Raw genomic sequence first — 15,796 nt, 5'->3', positions numbered from 1 at the left:
GCGGCTGCAGCCGCCCCTTGCCGGCCTGCCGCGGCGCCCCCGCAGCCGCGGAGGTGCGCGGGGGGCGGTGGAGGCGCCCGGCTGCGTCTCCTGCGGGGGAAGCGGAAAGGGGGGAGGTGGGAGCCGGCACAGAAACCCGCCCGGCTGTTCTGGGCCCTGAGGTCCCGGGAGGGGAGGTGTCGGGGGGACGCGGTGTGGCTGGACCCTGGAGGCCTGGCCCCAGCTGCGGAGGATGGGAAAAGCCGCTCGGGCTTCCCGCGGGGATAGGAGGGCGGCGTGAGGGGCTGCGGGTTGTGAAGTGGTGGGGGACCCTCTCGCCTTCACAGCTCTGTGCCGAGCTTCATGTTAGAGCTGCCGGAGGTTACAGCCRTATTATATCTGGGCAAGGTACGTTCCCGTGGGGCCTGATTTTGTATGACTCTCTTGTTCTGTTGGGATTAACATCTTCCCCATCTCTGGCCCTCTCCCTCGCAGGAGCCCAGCTCTTTCCCTGTTGCTCCTTTATGGAGCCAGCCCCACAGCACCCTCCCCTGCTCCCCAGGGCAGTCAAAAGGGCTTTTTGTACCGAGGAAACTGAGGCAGGAACAGAGCACAGGCCTAGGCTACCTCCTAGCCTAACGCAGGCGGCTGCTTTGACCCCAGACCAGATTGCCCTGGGAGGGGAGGATGCAGGTGGCCTTGGGCGTAGCAAATCTTTACCAGCTCATGCCATGCTGTTGTGTACCTGATGCTCTTGTGCGTCACATGGCCCTTGGATATCACGGGGTTGTCTGAGTGAGGGAGGGGACAGTGGAGGGAAGAACTCCTCTGGGGCACTGCTGCTAGATTAAAGCTGGCTAGATTGGCACCTAATGCTATATTTTAAGAATATCGGTTACCCTGTCGGATAGTGCTGGTAAAATCCCAAACAGCAAGCTGGTAGCAAAATTCCTTCCCAGCCCTGCCCTCTGGCTGTGTCTTGCCAAGCGGGCAAGCCCTGGTAATTTCCTGTGAGCTGCGGGGAATGCCTTGGCATGGCTGCGCACTGCCCCGGGGCTGCACACTGCCCGGGCCAGGAGATGGGAGCGGCTGGCAGCCCTGGCTCCTCTGCGGGCAATCCTCCACTCCCCTGTTGCAGCCGGAGAGGGAAGCTCTGAGCCGTTTGCTCTGAAAGGAGGGCTGCTCTGGCCATGGGCTTGAAACRTGAGCTGCCAGGTAGAAGTTGCTCCGTTTGATGACCTTTTTCCACCCAGGGGCTGCACTAAAGTTTAACCTGGAAAGGTTTTTCAAAGCATTTGGGGCGAGCGTGTTGTCAAAACCAGCTCATTAGAAGTGTTCAAACATCCTCTCTGAGCCTGGAAATTGAAGTTGCTAAGGCCACGTGTTCCTAAGCCAGAGGAAACAGTGTTAACAGAAGCAAAAGTAAAGGTTGTGCTTGCGCTCTTGAACTCCAGAGGGCTTTTCCTACTCCATGTGCTGTGACGGTTGCTGCTGTTGCTGGGGTGGGATCTGGGTGCTGCGTGCTAGAGGTGGGGGGTGCAGACGTGCTGAACGGAGCTGGCCTTGTGCCAGGCACTCACCGCCTGGCTCCGTCTCTCCACAGACTGTGCGTCCCCCTCGTGCTGGCTGCTCTCCCTGCCATGGCTGCTGGTGAAGAGATCTCCCCTGCCCTGCAGGACTCATGGGGCGACTTCTGGCTCTTCCGTTTCTTCGTTAACGCTGCTGGCTATGCGAGTATCGTGGTGCCAGGGTTCCTCCTCATCCAATACTTTAAGAGAAAGAATTACCTGGAGACAGGTAAGGGAAGCAGCTTCCCTTGTACATCCTGCCTCCCTGTGAGCTCTCTGCCACCTCTGTCAACCCCGTCAGTGTGGATGGGGGGTTCCCCTGACCCTCTGTTGGATGATGTCTGTGCTGCTTGCAGAGCTGCCTCCCACAGCTGTCCAGGAGCTACCCTGAAGCTCTCAAATTTCTCTGAGGCCCTTGCACCAGTACATATGGAGGTGTTCTCTGAGCAATTTGGAGTCTGCCTGAGGCAGCCCAATCCACGGCTGCTTGAGTAATACAAGAGCTCATCTTGACCTGCTCTCTCTGCCAGACTAGGCAGGACTTTGGGCAAAGTGGGAGTTGGTTTCAAGCCTGCTCAAGAACCCAGGCTCTGTCTAACAGCACATGTAGTGCAGTGAATTGGCTAGTAGGGAGGGAGGCTTCCCTTCCCAAGCTGGTGTGGCTTGTGGTCCCCCAGACCATGGCTGATTCTTTTTCTGTGTCCTCTTACCCCCTTCAGGCCGGGGCATTTGCTTCCCTGTCATTAAATCATGTGTGTTCGGCTCTGAGATGAAGTCTGCACACCAAGAGGATGGTTCTCTCCCAGCCCGAGCAGAGCCCACAGAGTCCTCTACAGCCCGACAGGTCTTCAAGCTGCTCTTCTGTGCTGCTGGCCTGCAGGTAGGGGCCGTGTGTGTGTGTGTGTATGTGTATGTGTGGCCATCCCACTCTGCGAGGAGGAGGCAGACAGCAGGTTTGTGGTCACCAGCTCCTTTAAGACCAGGAATGCAGCACTGTGCTTGATCTGGGCAGAGCTGGAGGCTGAGGCACAGCCTCTTGGCCAGGACAGTCCATCACGAATGCTGTGTGAACTCTGAGGGCCTCTGGAGGTCCATTCAGCTGGTGTCATCTGGGTTGGGAACTCTTGTCTGTCTAATCAGTGTCATCTGCAGTCATGGATAAAGAAAATTCTGTGATTCAGCATGGTTAAGGCCGCTCTTGTTCTGGCCCCACTGTGGATCAGGGTGACAGACAGTTTGACCCCYCTCATCTCTCAGGCTCTTCTCTGTGTCCCCCTCTGGGGGTGGTGTGTCCTGTCCTTGATGGACTGGATTTGGATACCGAAGAGAAATATTCAGTCCAGCTACAGATAAAGAGGAATTTCTAATCATTGTTTCCTTAAGTCCCAGTTACAACCCAAGTGACATTAGGAAGGACAGCTTTCTGGGTCTGTAAGGACTAAAAATAGAAAAGTGGGCAATCGTGATACAAAATCCACATGTCCTGCAGCCAGCAGAAGACACCCATGCTCTGGCCTACTCTCCCAGCCCATTCAGATCTTCTGGGAGGACACCCATAAATCATTTAATCTCTCTGTACCTCAGTTTCCCAGAAGGGGGTGTGTGGTGAGAGGTTGTCTGTGTTATTTCTGTGAGGGGCTTGGTACTGTGGCACCAGGGCTGTGTGAGTAGAGGAGGTGACAAGCAGCCAGTGGTCTTCTCTGGAGGACAATTTCCTCTGCTGGGTTTGAAACTAGAATTGCTTTGGATAGAAGAACTGGGCCTAGGGAGCTGGAAATGAAAACCATGCAGAGGCCACTGGGAAAGTTGCCAGGAGCTGCCGAGGGAAGTTGGCACCAAAACCACGACTGTGTATCAGTAATGTTCTCTGATCCTGTCCATCTGGTTCAACAGGCAGCTTAAAACATAACCGTTTGTTTGCTTTGTGGGCTTCTCTTCCCTTGAAAATTGTTGCTGTAAACTGAGAAGGGCTGTTTTTGTTTGTTTGGGACTGGATGTTCCTTGCTGTAACTATGTGAGATAGTGTGTTCCCAAAGATGGGTGCAGTGGGGGGCAGCCCCATCTCACAGTGTCTCAGGAGAGTGTTGCTGTGCAGAGGATAAGGCCATGCTGAGACAAGCAGGGATCTCCTGGGGTCCATTCTTCCCTATGGTTGCTTGTAGCTGCCGTTGCTGGTCCTGACTCTCCCTGTGTTCCTCCTGCTGCGCAGGCCTCCTACCTGACATGGGGTGTCCTCCAGGAGCGTGTGATGACAAGGACGTACGGTGCCACTGACACGGACCCTGGCGAGAAATTTAAGGACTCCCAGTTCCTGGTGTTCATGAACCGCATCCTGGCCTTCACGGTGGCTGGTCTGTACTGCGCCCTGACCAAGCAGCCACGCCATGGTGCTCCTATGTACAAATACTCCTTTGCCTCCCTCTCCAACATCCTCAGTAGCTGGTGCCAGTATGAGGCACTCAAATACATCAGCTTCCCCACACAGGTGCTGGCCAAGGCCTCCAAAGTGATCCCTGTGATGATGATGGGCAAACTGGTGTCACGCAAGAGTTACGAGTATTGGGAGTACTTGACTGCTGCCCTTATCTCTGTGGGGGTCAGCATGTTCCTGCTCTCCAGTGCTCCCAACAGGCACGTGTCCACTGTCACTACTTTCTCGGGCATAGTCCTCCTGGCCGGCTACATCATCTTTGACAGCTTCACCTCCAACTGGCAGGATGCCCTTTTCACCTACAAGATGTCTCCTGTGCAGATGATGTTTGGCGTCAACGTTTTCTCCTGCCTCTTCACAGTGGGCTCGCTCTTGGAGCAAGGTGCCTTGCTGGAGTCAGCACACTTCATGGCCCGCCACTCAGAGTTCGCAGCCCATGCTGTGCTGCTCTCGGTGTGCTCTGCCTGTGGCCAGCTCTTCATCTTCTACACTATCAACCAGTTCGGAGCTGCTGTCTTCACCATCATCATGACACTCCGCCAGGCCTTTGCCATCCTCCTCTCCTGCCTCATCTACGGGCACACCGTCACCATTGTGGGTGGGTTGGGTGTAGCTGTTGTCTTCATGGCCCTCTTCCTCCGTGTCTACGCTCGCAGCCGCCTGAAGAAGCGAAGTAAGAAGCTACCACCAGGCGAGACCCCTGTACAGAAGGTCTAAGGAGCTGGGGCCATGGCGTCTGAGCTGTGCCTGCTGTCCTGCCTCTGGTTGGGGGCACCTGCTTGATTTCTCCCCTCTTTGTGAACCCACTGAGAAGCAGGGTGGGGGATGGATAGGCTGGACCAGTGACTCACCTTTCCACCTGCTTTTCCTGGGGAAGGGGTTGGAACAAGCCCAGGAGAAGCCAGGCATGCTCCGAGCTGCCACAACTCCAAGTCTTTCCGTTTGCCTTAATGGGTCGAGACTTTCAGCCAAGGCATGGGCCTGGGAGCTCAGGTCCTGGGAGAAAACCAGCATGGGGCTGCTGGAACTCCTGCCCTCATCCTACCTGTGACTCACAACTTCTCTCCAAGGTCACTGGTGAACAAGGAACCCTTTTTCCCTGGCACCATCTTGCCTCTGGCTAACACTCCTCTGTTTCTATCACTACTACAGAGCTCAGTAGGAGGAGAGGGCAAGAAAAACACAACTTTATCTTTGAAACACCTCTATGTAAGGCAAGTGCTGAGCTGAGCCTGTCCCAAGGGGGAGCAAGGTGGAAGCTCTTAGCCCCTCCAGCCTCTGCTCACCAGCCAGGAGGTGCTCCAGATGGGATAGGCATGGCTAAGGGAAGGACTCCCAGCCTGTCCTACCCTAGTTGGGAGATCTGCTCTGGGAGAGCACTCTGGAATCATAACCAGTACTTCCCAGTTTGGTTTTCTCGGTCCCCTGCCCCTGTTCCAAGTCACTTTTCTTTGCTTTTCTCARTCCAGGCTGATTTTTATGCAGAGACTGAGGCTGGCCAGCTGAAAGCTTGCTGAGTTGTTTTAAGTTGCTTTTCAGTTACATCTGCTGCTGTCACAGGCCGAAGGCTGCAATGCCCAGAATGCCCCAGCACCACTTTGGGGTGTCTCTGTACCATGGTTTCTGGGCTTTGTAGTTGCCATTTAGAAAAGCACAAATACTTCCTCTTTTTCCTGCTGGCTGGAGGCAACAGTCCCAGCTTTCTTGGGGCCTTCCCACAACCAGAGTTGGGGCAGAGTCCACTGCTGCGCCTTGTCCCTGCTCCACAGGCAGCAGGGATGGAGCGATTGGAAGCTACTTCCTCCAGCTCTTCCCCAGGAGCCCAGGTTTTAGTGGTTAACCCTTTTCTCCCTAACACAACCTGACTGACAAGCTGGCAGGTTTTGGTACTTTTGAAAGGCAACTTTTTTCTCTTTTTATTTTATTAAATTAAAAAAAAATATGCTGCATATGATGCCCTGGGGGGTAAATGTTCATTTTTATTTTTCTGTGTACCTGAAAAAAAAAAAAAGGGAGAGACTCCCCAACCCTTCCCCTGTCCCCAGACTTTCTGGGACAGTGAAACCTTCTGTCTTTCCTTTCCAAATACAGGTGCCTCTGCCTTCACCCAGGTGGGTATCAGCCAATTTTGGACACAGCTACAAGGCCTGATGGCACTGCTAAACAGCAGTCTTGCACACATGATGAGAGCACAGCCAGGACTGGACCTCTGCTTGTGCTTCCTGGGGGTAGGACACAGGCCTGCCCTTGGGCAGGAGTAAGGGGTGCATGTGGAGGAGCTGTGAGCTTGCACAGACCTAATGGTGTCTCTGGCTTGGCTCATGGGTGCTTGATCCCTGTGTGGTACAGCAAGGTCAGCCCCAGTGACTAAAGTGCTGTACTGTGCAGCTGGATAGAGACAGTGCTGTGGCCTGCTGAGTGCCTGCCAGCCATGGCCTCTGCACTGGAGGCTCTGGAGAAGCCTGTCCTTTTTTGGGGTGCTGCTGCACCAACACCAACTCTGCAGGTCCCATGGCAGAGCCAGCAAGGGGTTTGGGGGGGGGGGTATACATCCCCCTGTTTCATGTAGGAGGCCTGTGAAAACCTTGTCTTTAAGCTAATGCTGACCTGTCATGAGGAAGTCTGGGGCTGGAGATGGGACCTTGGCCTAAAAGAGCTAGAGAAAGTGGAGACTCAGGTGAGGACTACGGGCAAGGCAGTGGAGGACACTGTATGGACAGGAGCTGCTTTTCACAGTGCTGAGAGAAGAGTGGAGCCCTGGGTGGGCTGGAGAAAGCAAGCAAGGCACTGCCTGGCAGCCTTTGGCTCGATGCTAACACTGAAGCATAGCAGCAGTGGTGTGTGGGACATGCTGGAAGACTGTGCTGGTACCAGTGCTCTCCTTGTGCTGAGGCTGGTGATGGGGCAGCTTTCCTCACACAGCAGCAGTGCAGCCTTTAGTGGGGTTTTGCAGGGAACAAACACACTGATGGATGGGGCTGGTTCTTGTTAGATCCAGGGGGCCTGAGCCCACAGGGCAGCAGGCAGGCTGGATTGTAAGGACAGCAGATGGAGAGGGCTGTACTCCTGGCATGCTCTTGGGGTGGGAGGTAGCAGAGTGGCTTGTTAGCCCAGCCTGCAGGGATAACAGAGCTGGTGCTGAGCACAGCCTTGGCTTAGCAACACACAGCCCTCCAGCAGATGCGCTTATATCTGTGTTGTAACATCATATCCTTCCCTTTGCCTCCATTCCCTAGCTACAAATTCCCCCAAATGTCTTTCCCCAGCAACTGCAGTCCCAAATTGAAAATGGAATAGTTTTTCTTTGGTCAAAACCAAGCAGCTTCTACCTGTCAGCTTAGGAATGAAACCCCTTTCTAATTTAAATCTATTTTTTTTTTTTAATAAAAGAGAGAATTATATTAGGAAGAGCAAGACCCTTTCCCTCCAAGCTAAAAAGAAGAATTGACTTCATCGATCCCAGCTATTTTGGCAAAACCCCTTCCTACACTGGGAACATAACTAGGCTTTTTTTCTCTCTCAGGGAAAGAGAACCACCCTGAGGCATTGGCTAGCTCAGCTCCAGCAGAGTCATAGTAGCCAAGCAGTGGCCATGCTGCAGTGCTGTGCTATGCCGTGAGGGCCTCCAGCTTGTGCCATAGGCTGCCCTCTGCTGCCTAGGGCCAGCAAGCCAAGGGCTATGGAGCCCCAGCTGCACTGCATGCTGGGACACATGGGCTCGGCCTCCCCCACATGCAAGATGGATGCTGGCTGCAGCCCACTCCATTTTGTGCCCACGGTTGCTGCACTCAAAAGTTGGTGTCACTTTCCCCTGCCAAACCCTGGGGGCTACTCTGACAAAGGGTGACAAACCCCACTCCAGCTGTGCAGCTCCTAGTGTATGAGCATAAGGCAAGGGACAGACAGAGCAGAGGTGATGCTCTGCACCCCTGGCTTCTGTCATCTAGGACAGAGCAACAGCTCACCACCCCCTGGCTTTTGCCACAGCCCAGAGGTCTGCAAGAGCCCAGAAACAAAATACTGGTGGTGAAAGGAAAGSCTGGAGTTTAGTGCAGAGTGAAATCAGTCTAGTGTGAAAGATGAACAGAGGCAGCTTAAGCACAGTTCTGTCCTTTCTCCCTCACTGCTCTGCACTGCAAGGGAACAGGCGGATGGCTCCTGCCACCACTCCAGCCCACAGAGATGCTCAGATTAGACCAGCCAGCAGCAGTGTGAGCTCAAATCCTGGCACAGCTTGCCCAGCTGACAACTGCAGCTTGAAAAGGTTTGCTAGGCTGTAGGGCATGCAGGACTCCACAGGGGAGAACTAGTACCAAGCTAGAGATTATCCCTCCTGCCCAGCAGAAGGCAGATGTGCCTCACCTTCCCCCTTGATACTGCCTGGGCAGGACTGGAGGTGGAAAGAATCAGTTGAAGCAGAACTCTGAAAGCTAGTCAAGGAGAGATCAGCTGCCTGGTACCCTGGGGCACATGCTGAGACCTCTTCCCTCCATATGGCAATTCAGGGAGAACACAAGCAACTTGAGCCTGGTGGCTTTTAAAGTACAGAGGCAAGGGCAGTTGAAATCCTGCAGTTCATCCCTCYGTAAGATGCTCCGACTGCATTTCAGCCCTCACAGCATGTGAAGCTGAAGCAGGTGAAGAACAGGCCCTTAATACTCCTGCACCAAGGAGGAGGGGAGCTAAGGCCATAAGCTTGAGGCAAGACAGGAGACAAAGGGCTTGGGAGGTGGGTTCCCATTTCTGCTCAGAGGCAGCAATCCCCCCCCCCCACACACACCTTTTTCACAGGGGACACAGAAGAACAGTTTCCAGTAGGAGAAGCTAGAACAAGGATTTACCAACCTGGCCCCTCCAAGTGCTGCATTAAACTCTTTGTAATCCCCCTACTTGTTCCCAGCAGGGGGCAACAGCCCTGACCCCAATTGCTGCAGCCCACTAACACAGGGAAATTGTGTTTGCAGCCAGAGCAGGCCTGTGCAGAGGTGTACTACTCAGCCCATTCCTTCACAGAGCAGCAGCTGGGCTCTGCCCAACCCTCTCCCAGGACTCAAAGCCTCCCTGGACTTAAGGTCCCTCATCTTCCTCTGGGCAACACCAACCTCAGGCACAAAACACAAAGGACCCCCCCCATGTAAACCACATTCTGATACTTTAATTCCAGTAGAACAAAACAACAGAAAAACAAACAAAAAAACCCAAACCAACCAAAATACAATATCCTACCCTGGGGGTGCAGGGAGTCAGCAGCTCAGAGGAAGGGCTCTCCCCAACTCAATTTAGTCAAGTGAGTGTTCAATGCCTACTGGCAAACATAGGAGACCCCATGGAGAAAAAGGAAGCCTAACCCCTTCCACCTCCCTTCCCCATCAGTTGTTCCTATACAAGCAGAAAGGCATGGACCACACAGGCCTGGGACTGCCCATCTTACTCACTACTGACAAATACAGAACTGCTCCCCCCTCAAAAAAAAGATCCCCCCAAAATGAGACACCACTAAGGAGTCAGTAGCAGCTGGTGGGACCAGACCCCCTTCTGAGCAAAGATGAGTTGGGAAGAGGCCTGGCAGGAGAGAGAAAAGCCCTCCTCCTACTTTAGTCCACCTCTTCCATGCAGGATGCATCTTCATCTCCTTCCAGAGGGGGGATTTCATCTGGAACAGCTGCAGTGGGCTCCTCTACAGTCACCTCATCTTCATCAATACCTGGGAGAGGGAAGAGAAGGAACAGATGAGGCTTCCAGGTGACACCTGGAAGGATCAGCCTCTCCTGGAGCAAAGGCTGCCCACTGCCTGAGGGACAGGGCTATTAGCACCCAGGGATTATCCCAAACCATGGCACTTCATGATTAATATTTTTGTCTAAAAAGACCATTTGGGAGAAAAAGTTGGGTGCAAGCACAAGCTGTTTCACCAGATAGTGACTATCAAAAGCTTGCCATGGGAGATGCCTGTGAAGACCTGAAAAGCCCCAGCCTTCTGTCTGAGTGGTGCCTCCTGTCCTCACAGGGAACAGTCCAATCTGAGCACAGAGACTTCCATAAGCAACTTGCTCCAGGTTTCCACTTGCCCATAGCCACCAGACACACATGGCTAGTTCTGCATGTCACACCAGCATGGCTCAGCTACCTGCCTCCTCCCTGCCCTCAGGACAGCTACATGCTACCCAGTTGGCCAGGCCAGCACAAGCCAGGATGCTCAGCTCTACCAGGGGCTTATCACCCCTTTCCAAACATAGCCCGTGTTGGAGATAGCACCTCTGGCAGCTTAGGCACAGAGTCAGGCCAGAAACAGAGGCAAGAATGGACCATGGGTCAGCACCCTTGCAGTGGCTGATACAGGTGAATTTACAACAGGTTATGACAACACCATTACAAGCAGACCTGCAATGAGCTGAAGCCCAACCTGCAAACATGGTTCAGGACCTGCTCCAGGCCTGAGGAACTGCATGGACACCTACCAAGCCCCAGTTTGATCATCCTATAGATGCGGTTGGAGTGGGTCTGGGGATCTTCCAGGGAGAAACCAGAGGACAGCAGAGCTGTCTCAAAGAGCAGTACCACCAAGTCTTTGACAGCTTTGTCATTCTTGTCAGCATCAGCCTTCTGGCGGAGRGTTTCCACAATTGGGTGATCTGGGTTGATCTCCAGGTGCTTCTTGGCCATCATGTAGCCCATGGTGGAGTTGTCCCGCAGCGCCTGGGCCTTCATGATGCGCTCCATGTTGGCTGTCCAACCATAGGTGCTGGTGACAATGCAGCAGGGAGATGAGACCAACCGGTTTGAGATAGTTACCTGCCGATTGCAGCTAAGAGTTAGCAGAGCATGGTGCCCATGTGCTCTGGACTGGGCCTAGCCACAGCACACAGGAAACCCCAGGTCTTTGTCCCAGGTTCACCTGGTAACAACCCAAAGCAAACAGGGATCCTCCAAGCAGCTCCAGGATTGCTGCACAAGACAGTGTGGGCAGCTCAACCAGCACTGTCAGTACCCACTATGTTTCCCACACTTACCCTCTCCCATCAATGCACGTATTTGGGTCAGTGCCTTTCATCTGCAGCCTGGCTGCTTAAGGCAAGATGGTGCAGTGCATGCTGGGACCTCCAGTCTCCTTTAGCGGCTCCTCTGCAGGAGATGAGGGAGATCAGAGGCATGCATTGAGCTGGAGCCCTTGCCTGCATCACGGAGGGCCCAGCCCTCCTCCCTCCAGCCCAGGACACAGCCCTGGGCTGAGCTCCTTGCCCATCTCACCTTCTCCACCTTCTTGTCCAGAATCTCCTTCATGAGCTTGCAAAGGGTCTCAAACTTGGCCTTGCTCTCTTCCATCTTCTTCTCCTCCTCCTCATCTTCAGGCAGCTCCAGCCCCTCCTTGGTGACTGATACCAGGCTCTTGCCATCAAACTCCTTGAGCTGCTGCACACAGTACTCATCGATTGGCTCCGTCATGTACACCACCTCAAAGCCATGCTTCCGCACGCGCTCCACAAAGGCTGAGTTGGCCACCTGCTCCTTACTCTCCCCTGTGTTGGTGGGGGGTAAAAATGAGATGTCACCAAGATTTAAAAGTTAGTTACAGGGTGACAAACAGCACCAGTCCCTCACAGCCCCTAGCATAAAGCTGTGGCTGCAGCTGGGACTCTGGTCTCGTTTCCTTTCCCCAGCCCACAGGGATGGGCTGTGATTTGGTGGAGAGGGCCTGCTACAGGCAGCGGGACCTGCCTGGAGACATTTGACTGAAGACAGGGCTGTTAGGCAGGTAATCTCTCTTCCCCACCTCACTATGGCACAGGGGAGGTCTGGCTCACCTGTGATGTAGTAGATACTCTTTTGTGTCTCCTTCATACGGGACACATATTCTGAAAGCGAAGTCACCTCATCGCCTGACTGGGACGTGTGGTAGCGCAGCAGCTCTGACAGGCGCTTTCGGTTGGTTGAGTCCTCATGGATGCCCAGCTAGGGTTAGAGAAGATACATGAAGTCTCCAGGATGGGACTCGCATACACTCAGCCACCCTCAGGGCACAGCCATCTCTTCTGATGCCCTAACTGCATAAGCCCTGGGCCAAGGGCAAGCCAGAGGGTCCAGCTGCCCACAAAGGTTCTCTAGGACACTTGTGAGACTCCCTCTATTCTAGCACCCACTAGATGCTCATGGTGCAGGGACAAGCCTGTTCCTCAGCACACTGGGAGAAGGGGGGACCCATGACCTGATGCGGGGTACCCAGCTCTCACCTTAAGGTTCTTGGAGAAGGCCTCATAAAATTTCTTGTAGTTCTCTTTGTCCTCTGCCAGCTCAGCAAAGAGCTCCAAGCACTTCTTCACAATGTTCTTACGGATCACCTTGAGGATCTTACTCTGCTGGAGCATCTCACGGGAGATGTTCAGAGGCAGGTCCTCCGAGTCCACCACACCCCGGATAAAGTCTGATGAGGGGAAAAAGAAAGCAAGAGTCAGGCTAAGAGCTCTGAGCTTCATCACAGGAGGAGAAAAGCTGAACAAGACATTGGCTGCTGTCCCCCCAGATTAGGCCAGTGCTTCAGCCAGCCACTCTGTACCAGAGGCAGTACCACAGGCTGTGGGGGTTTCAGCTTCAAGCTGGGCAGCTGAGGGCAGGGGAGATCTTACTCAAGTACTCAGGGATGAGCTCATCACAGCTGTCCATGATGAAGACACGCCTCACATATAGCTTGATGTTGTTCTTCTTCTTCTTGTTCTCAAACAGATCGAAGGGGGCATGGCGCGGGATGAAGAGCAGGGCCCTGAACTCCAGCTGCCCTTCTACAGAGAAGTGCTGTGGGGCCAGGAAGGAAACACAGCTGCTATGACGATTCCCTTCTACAGCTTCTGCCAGGACCCAGCAGCCTGGTCTGGGCAGGCTGAACTGTCATCCCACAGGGCACACAGAGGGACACAGCAGGGTTCTGCATTTCCCTCTCTTCCTCCTCAGCTCCCCTGTCCCCTGCTACCCTGACCGTGCCAGGACTCCCTGGCATCCAGCAGCCCTAGATGGAGAAGTCACGCTGCTCCAAGCCCAACACCCTCCAATTCTCCTTCAAGGGTGGCACTGCTCATCCTACCACCTGCACAGAAGTCAAAGGGCAGGCTGAGGCACCACCAAATGTCCCAGGAACCCTCAAGCCCTGCACTGATGCACAAACACGTGGTGGCTTTTGACATGGGTGGAAAGGGACTCTTCTCTTCCAGCAAGGCAGCATGGCCCAGCACCCACCTTGACGGCTAGGTGGTCTTCCCAGTCATTGGTGAGACTTTTGTAGAACTCGCCATATTCCTCCTGGGTGATGTCCTCAGGGCTGCGTGTCCAGATGGGCTTGGTCTTGTTCAGCTCCTCCTGATCAATATATTTCTCCTTAATCTTCTTGGTCTTCTTTTTCTTCCCTTTATCTCCCTCCTCCTCCTCATCAGAGCCCACATCCTCGATCTTGGGTTTCTCCTCATCCTTGGAGACTGACTCTTCCTCTTCCTTCTCACTTTTCTCATCTTCTGCCTCATCATCACTGATCTCTTTCTCACGCTCTTTCTCCAGCTGCCAGGAGAGGAAAAAAGTCAGGACTATGGGCCCAGGCTTAGCCCCAAGCAAACAGTATCAGGAGTCCTTCTGCCCCAAAGAGGAACACACGCGCTCCTGGGTGTAGCAGAAAGCCCAGCCCACACAACACCCAGAAACCAGGGTCTCTCCTGAAATCAGCTCTCAGACTTCTCACAGGACTAAGGTCTGTGTCTGAGGAAATGAAGTGAGGGGCAGAAAACTCCGTTCTCTCCATGGCTTGTTTACATGATCTCTACATCCACAGAGACCAAGGGCCAGGAACATGGCTGGATACCCACCACCTGCAACAGGCCCCCAGCCTAAATTCACCTCTGGCTGAATAAGGCTAGGAACACCACTGCTCAATACACAGTGGTCAGGAACTGGGGAAGGGAATGGAAGAGACAGTACTCCACCTTTTTTTTTTAATCTTTCTGTTCCCAACATACACCTCCACTCTAGCTTTCCAGTTGGTCCCCAAAGTCTTTCCCTTACGTACACARAGCGTGATAGGATAGCTGATAAACTGGGAGTGCTTCTTCACCACCTCTTTGACACGCCGCTCCTCTAAGTACTCTGTCTGGTCCTCCTTCAGATGCAGGATTACTTTAGTGCCCCGTCCAATAGGCTCACCTATGGTGTAAAAAGAGAAATACTAGTGCTAAAAGCACAGGGTAGATCCTGAGGCCCAGCCACTACTAGATAGATACCTCATATTAACAAATGTGAATAAGAACCCAGTCCAGCCCAGGAGGACACCACAAAGGGGGGCTTTCTGGCCGAGAGATAAACTTAGTTTTGTACAGTACATACCATGGTCAGTCCGAACAGTGAAGGAACCCCCAGCTGACGACTCCCAAGCATACTGCTCATCATCATTATGCTTAGTAATAACCACAACCTTCTCAGCCACCAGGTAGGCTGAGTAGAAACCCACACCAAACTGCCCAATCATGGAGATGTCTGCACCTGCCTGTAAAAGTAGAGGAAAATAAATGGAGAGGTGAAGGCACAAGAGACATCTGCAACTAATTCACAACAACAAAGAACTAGGTCAGCATGCAGAGATAAAGTGGGAAGTGCCAACAGGCAGCCAGCCCTACCCTGAGCTCTTCCCTGCTGCAGAAGAGGTGAGGAAACACACTCAGGCAGGCCAACAGCTCCCACAGCAAGATAAAGGCAGAGCTAGGTGCTGACTACTAGGCATGCTCATACTGTAAGGATTGGGTACACCGTAGTGAAGGCTTAGGGCTCAGGCTGCAGGGAGCCAGCACAGCCAAAGGGAACCCACCTGCAGGGCTTCCATAAAGGCTTTGGTACCAGACTTAGCAATAGTACCCAAGTTGTTGATGAGGTCGGCTTTTGTCATCCCAATACCAGTGTCCACCAGGGTGAGCGTGCGGTCCCGGGGGCTCGGGACAATGTCGATCTTGAGGTCCTTGCCACTGTCCAGCTTGGAGGGCTCCATCAGGCTCTCGTAACGGATCTTATCCAGCGCCTAGGGGGGAGAGCGGAGCGCTTACCTCGGCCTCGCTACTCTGCGGGTCTCGCGGGCTGCCCGGGGCACCAGCCCGCCTCAGGGGAGGGGAGCAGGGGAGGCCGCGGGGCTCACGTCGGAGGCGTTGGAGATGAGCTCCCGCAAGAAGATCTCCTTGTTGGAGTAGAAGGTGTTGATGATGAGCGACATGAGCTGGGCGATCTCCGCCTGGAAGGCGAACGTCTCTGCCTCCTCCTCCCCATGCTGCACCTCCTCGGGCATCTGCAAGGCAAGCACAGGCCGCTGGCACCGGGGGCAGGGGCGCCCGGGCCGCGGCGGGCCACGAGCGGGGGCAGCGCGGGCCGCGCCCTTACCGCGGTCGGCGGCGACTGCGCTCGCGGTCGGGCCTGTAAAAAGGAAACGGGCCCCCCGGCCGCTCTTTATGGGACGGGTCCGCACCGCCCCGGCCTCGCGCCGCCCGCCGGCTCCTTCCGCCTTAAAAGGGGTAGCGAAAGCGTTGCTGTCCCCACAGGGCGAGGTGGGCCCCTGCGGCCAGGCGGCGCCCGCCTCACCCCCACACCCCTTTCGGGCAGCAGGGAAGGCGAGGCCGCCCCCCGCAGCGCCGTGCCCCTCCGTTGGGTGCCTGCAGGGTGGGTACCACAGGCACCCCCCCATTCCGTGCGCCCGCCCCGGCGGCGACCCACGGCAGGCCGCGGTGTGGGCCCCACAGCCGGGGCCCGTTTAACCGCGGCGACGGGCATGACTCGGGAAGCGCCGGCCCGCCCGCAGCCCTCAGCC

General features: G+C 54.6%; 2 protein-coding genes across 4 annotated transcripts; one reads left to right on the top strand and one right to left on the bottom strand.

Annotated features, from left to right (window-relative positions):
• Nucleotides 1-260: 260 nt before the first annotated feature.
• Nucleotides 261-5,932, top strand: SLC35B2 (solute carrier family 35 member B2). Of its 2 annotated transcripts, XM_026081273.1 has the most exons (4): nucleotides 261-387; nucleotides 1,583-1,776; nucleotides 2,267-2,427; nucleotides 3,757-5,932. In XM_026081273.1, the coding sequence occupies exons 2-4, from the start codon at nucleotides 1,620-1,622 to the stop codon at nucleotides 4,693-4,695; spliced, it is 1,257 nt and encodes a 418-aa protein (XP_025937058.1). In that variant the 5' UTR covers nucleotides 261-387; nucleotides 1,583-1,619; the 3' UTR covers nucleotides 4,696-5,932. The 2 variants fall into 2 exon arrangements, with proteins under 2 accessions (XP_025937058.1, XP_025937059.1); XM_026081274.1 differs by lacking the exons at nucleotides 261-387; nucleotides 1,583-1,776 and adding an exon at nucleotides 1,819-2,153.
• Nucleotides 5,933-9,111: 3,179 nt separating this feature from the next.
• On the bottom strand, nucleotides 9,112-15,747 carry HSP90AB1 (heat shock protein 90 alpha family class B member 1). 2 transcript variants are annotated; one of them, XR_003255961.1, is made up of 13 exons: nucleotides 15,373-15,747; nucleotides 15,134-15,280; nucleotides 14,813-15,019; nucleotides 14,335-14,494; nucleotides 14,021-14,154; nucleotides 13,204-13,518; nucleotides 12,600-12,765; nucleotides 12,207-12,397; nucleotides 11,781-11,928; nucleotides 11,227-11,495; nucleotides 10,989-11,100; nucleotides 10,437-10,770; nucleotides 9,112-9,682 (listed from the first exon to the last, which is right to left on the bottom strand). XR_003255961.1 is itself a non-coding variant. In XM_026081256.1 (12 exons), exons 2-12 carry the CDS (start codon nucleotides 15,278-15,280, stop codon nucleotides 9,573-9,575), a joined length of 2,181 nt encoding a protein of 726 aa, XP_025937041.1. In that variant the 5' UTR covers nucleotides 15,373-15,745; the 3' UTR covers nucleotides 9,112-9,572. The 2 variants fall into 2 exon arrangements, 1 of the variants encoding a protein (XP_025937041.1); XM_026081256.1 differs by lacking the exon at nucleotides 10,989-11,100 and having other exon boundaries at nucleotides 15,373-15,745.
• Between the last annotated feature and the right edge of the window lie 49 nt (nucleotides 15,748-15,796).

Source organism: Apteryx rowi, unplaced genomic scaffold (assembly GCF_003343035.1).
Source record: "Apteryx rowi isolate R43461 unplaced genomic scaffold, aptRow1 scaffold_54, whole genome shotgun sequence".
Taxonomy (NCBI): Eukaryota; Metazoa; Chordata; class Aves; order Apterygiformes; family Apterygidae; genus Apteryx; species Apteryx rowi.
Note: the sequence above shows the minus strand (reverse complement) of the source record. Positions and strands in the feature narration are given on the sequence as shown.

Excerpts from the sequence above, each read along its gene's own strand:
- SLC35B2 (XM_026081273.1), top strand. The coding sequence starts at position 1,620 with ATGGCTGCTGGTGAAGAGATCTCCCCTGCCCTGCAGGACTCATGGGGC. Across the intron at positions 1,777-2,266 it reads AAAGAATTACCTGGAGACAG|GCCGGGGCATTTGCTTCCCT; the intron begins GTAAGGGAAGCA and ends TACCCCCTTCAG. Across the intron at positions 2,428-3,756 it reads TCTGTGCTGCTGGCCTGCAG|GCCTCCTACCTGACATGGGG; the intron begins GTAGGGGCCGTG and ends CCTGCTGCGCAG.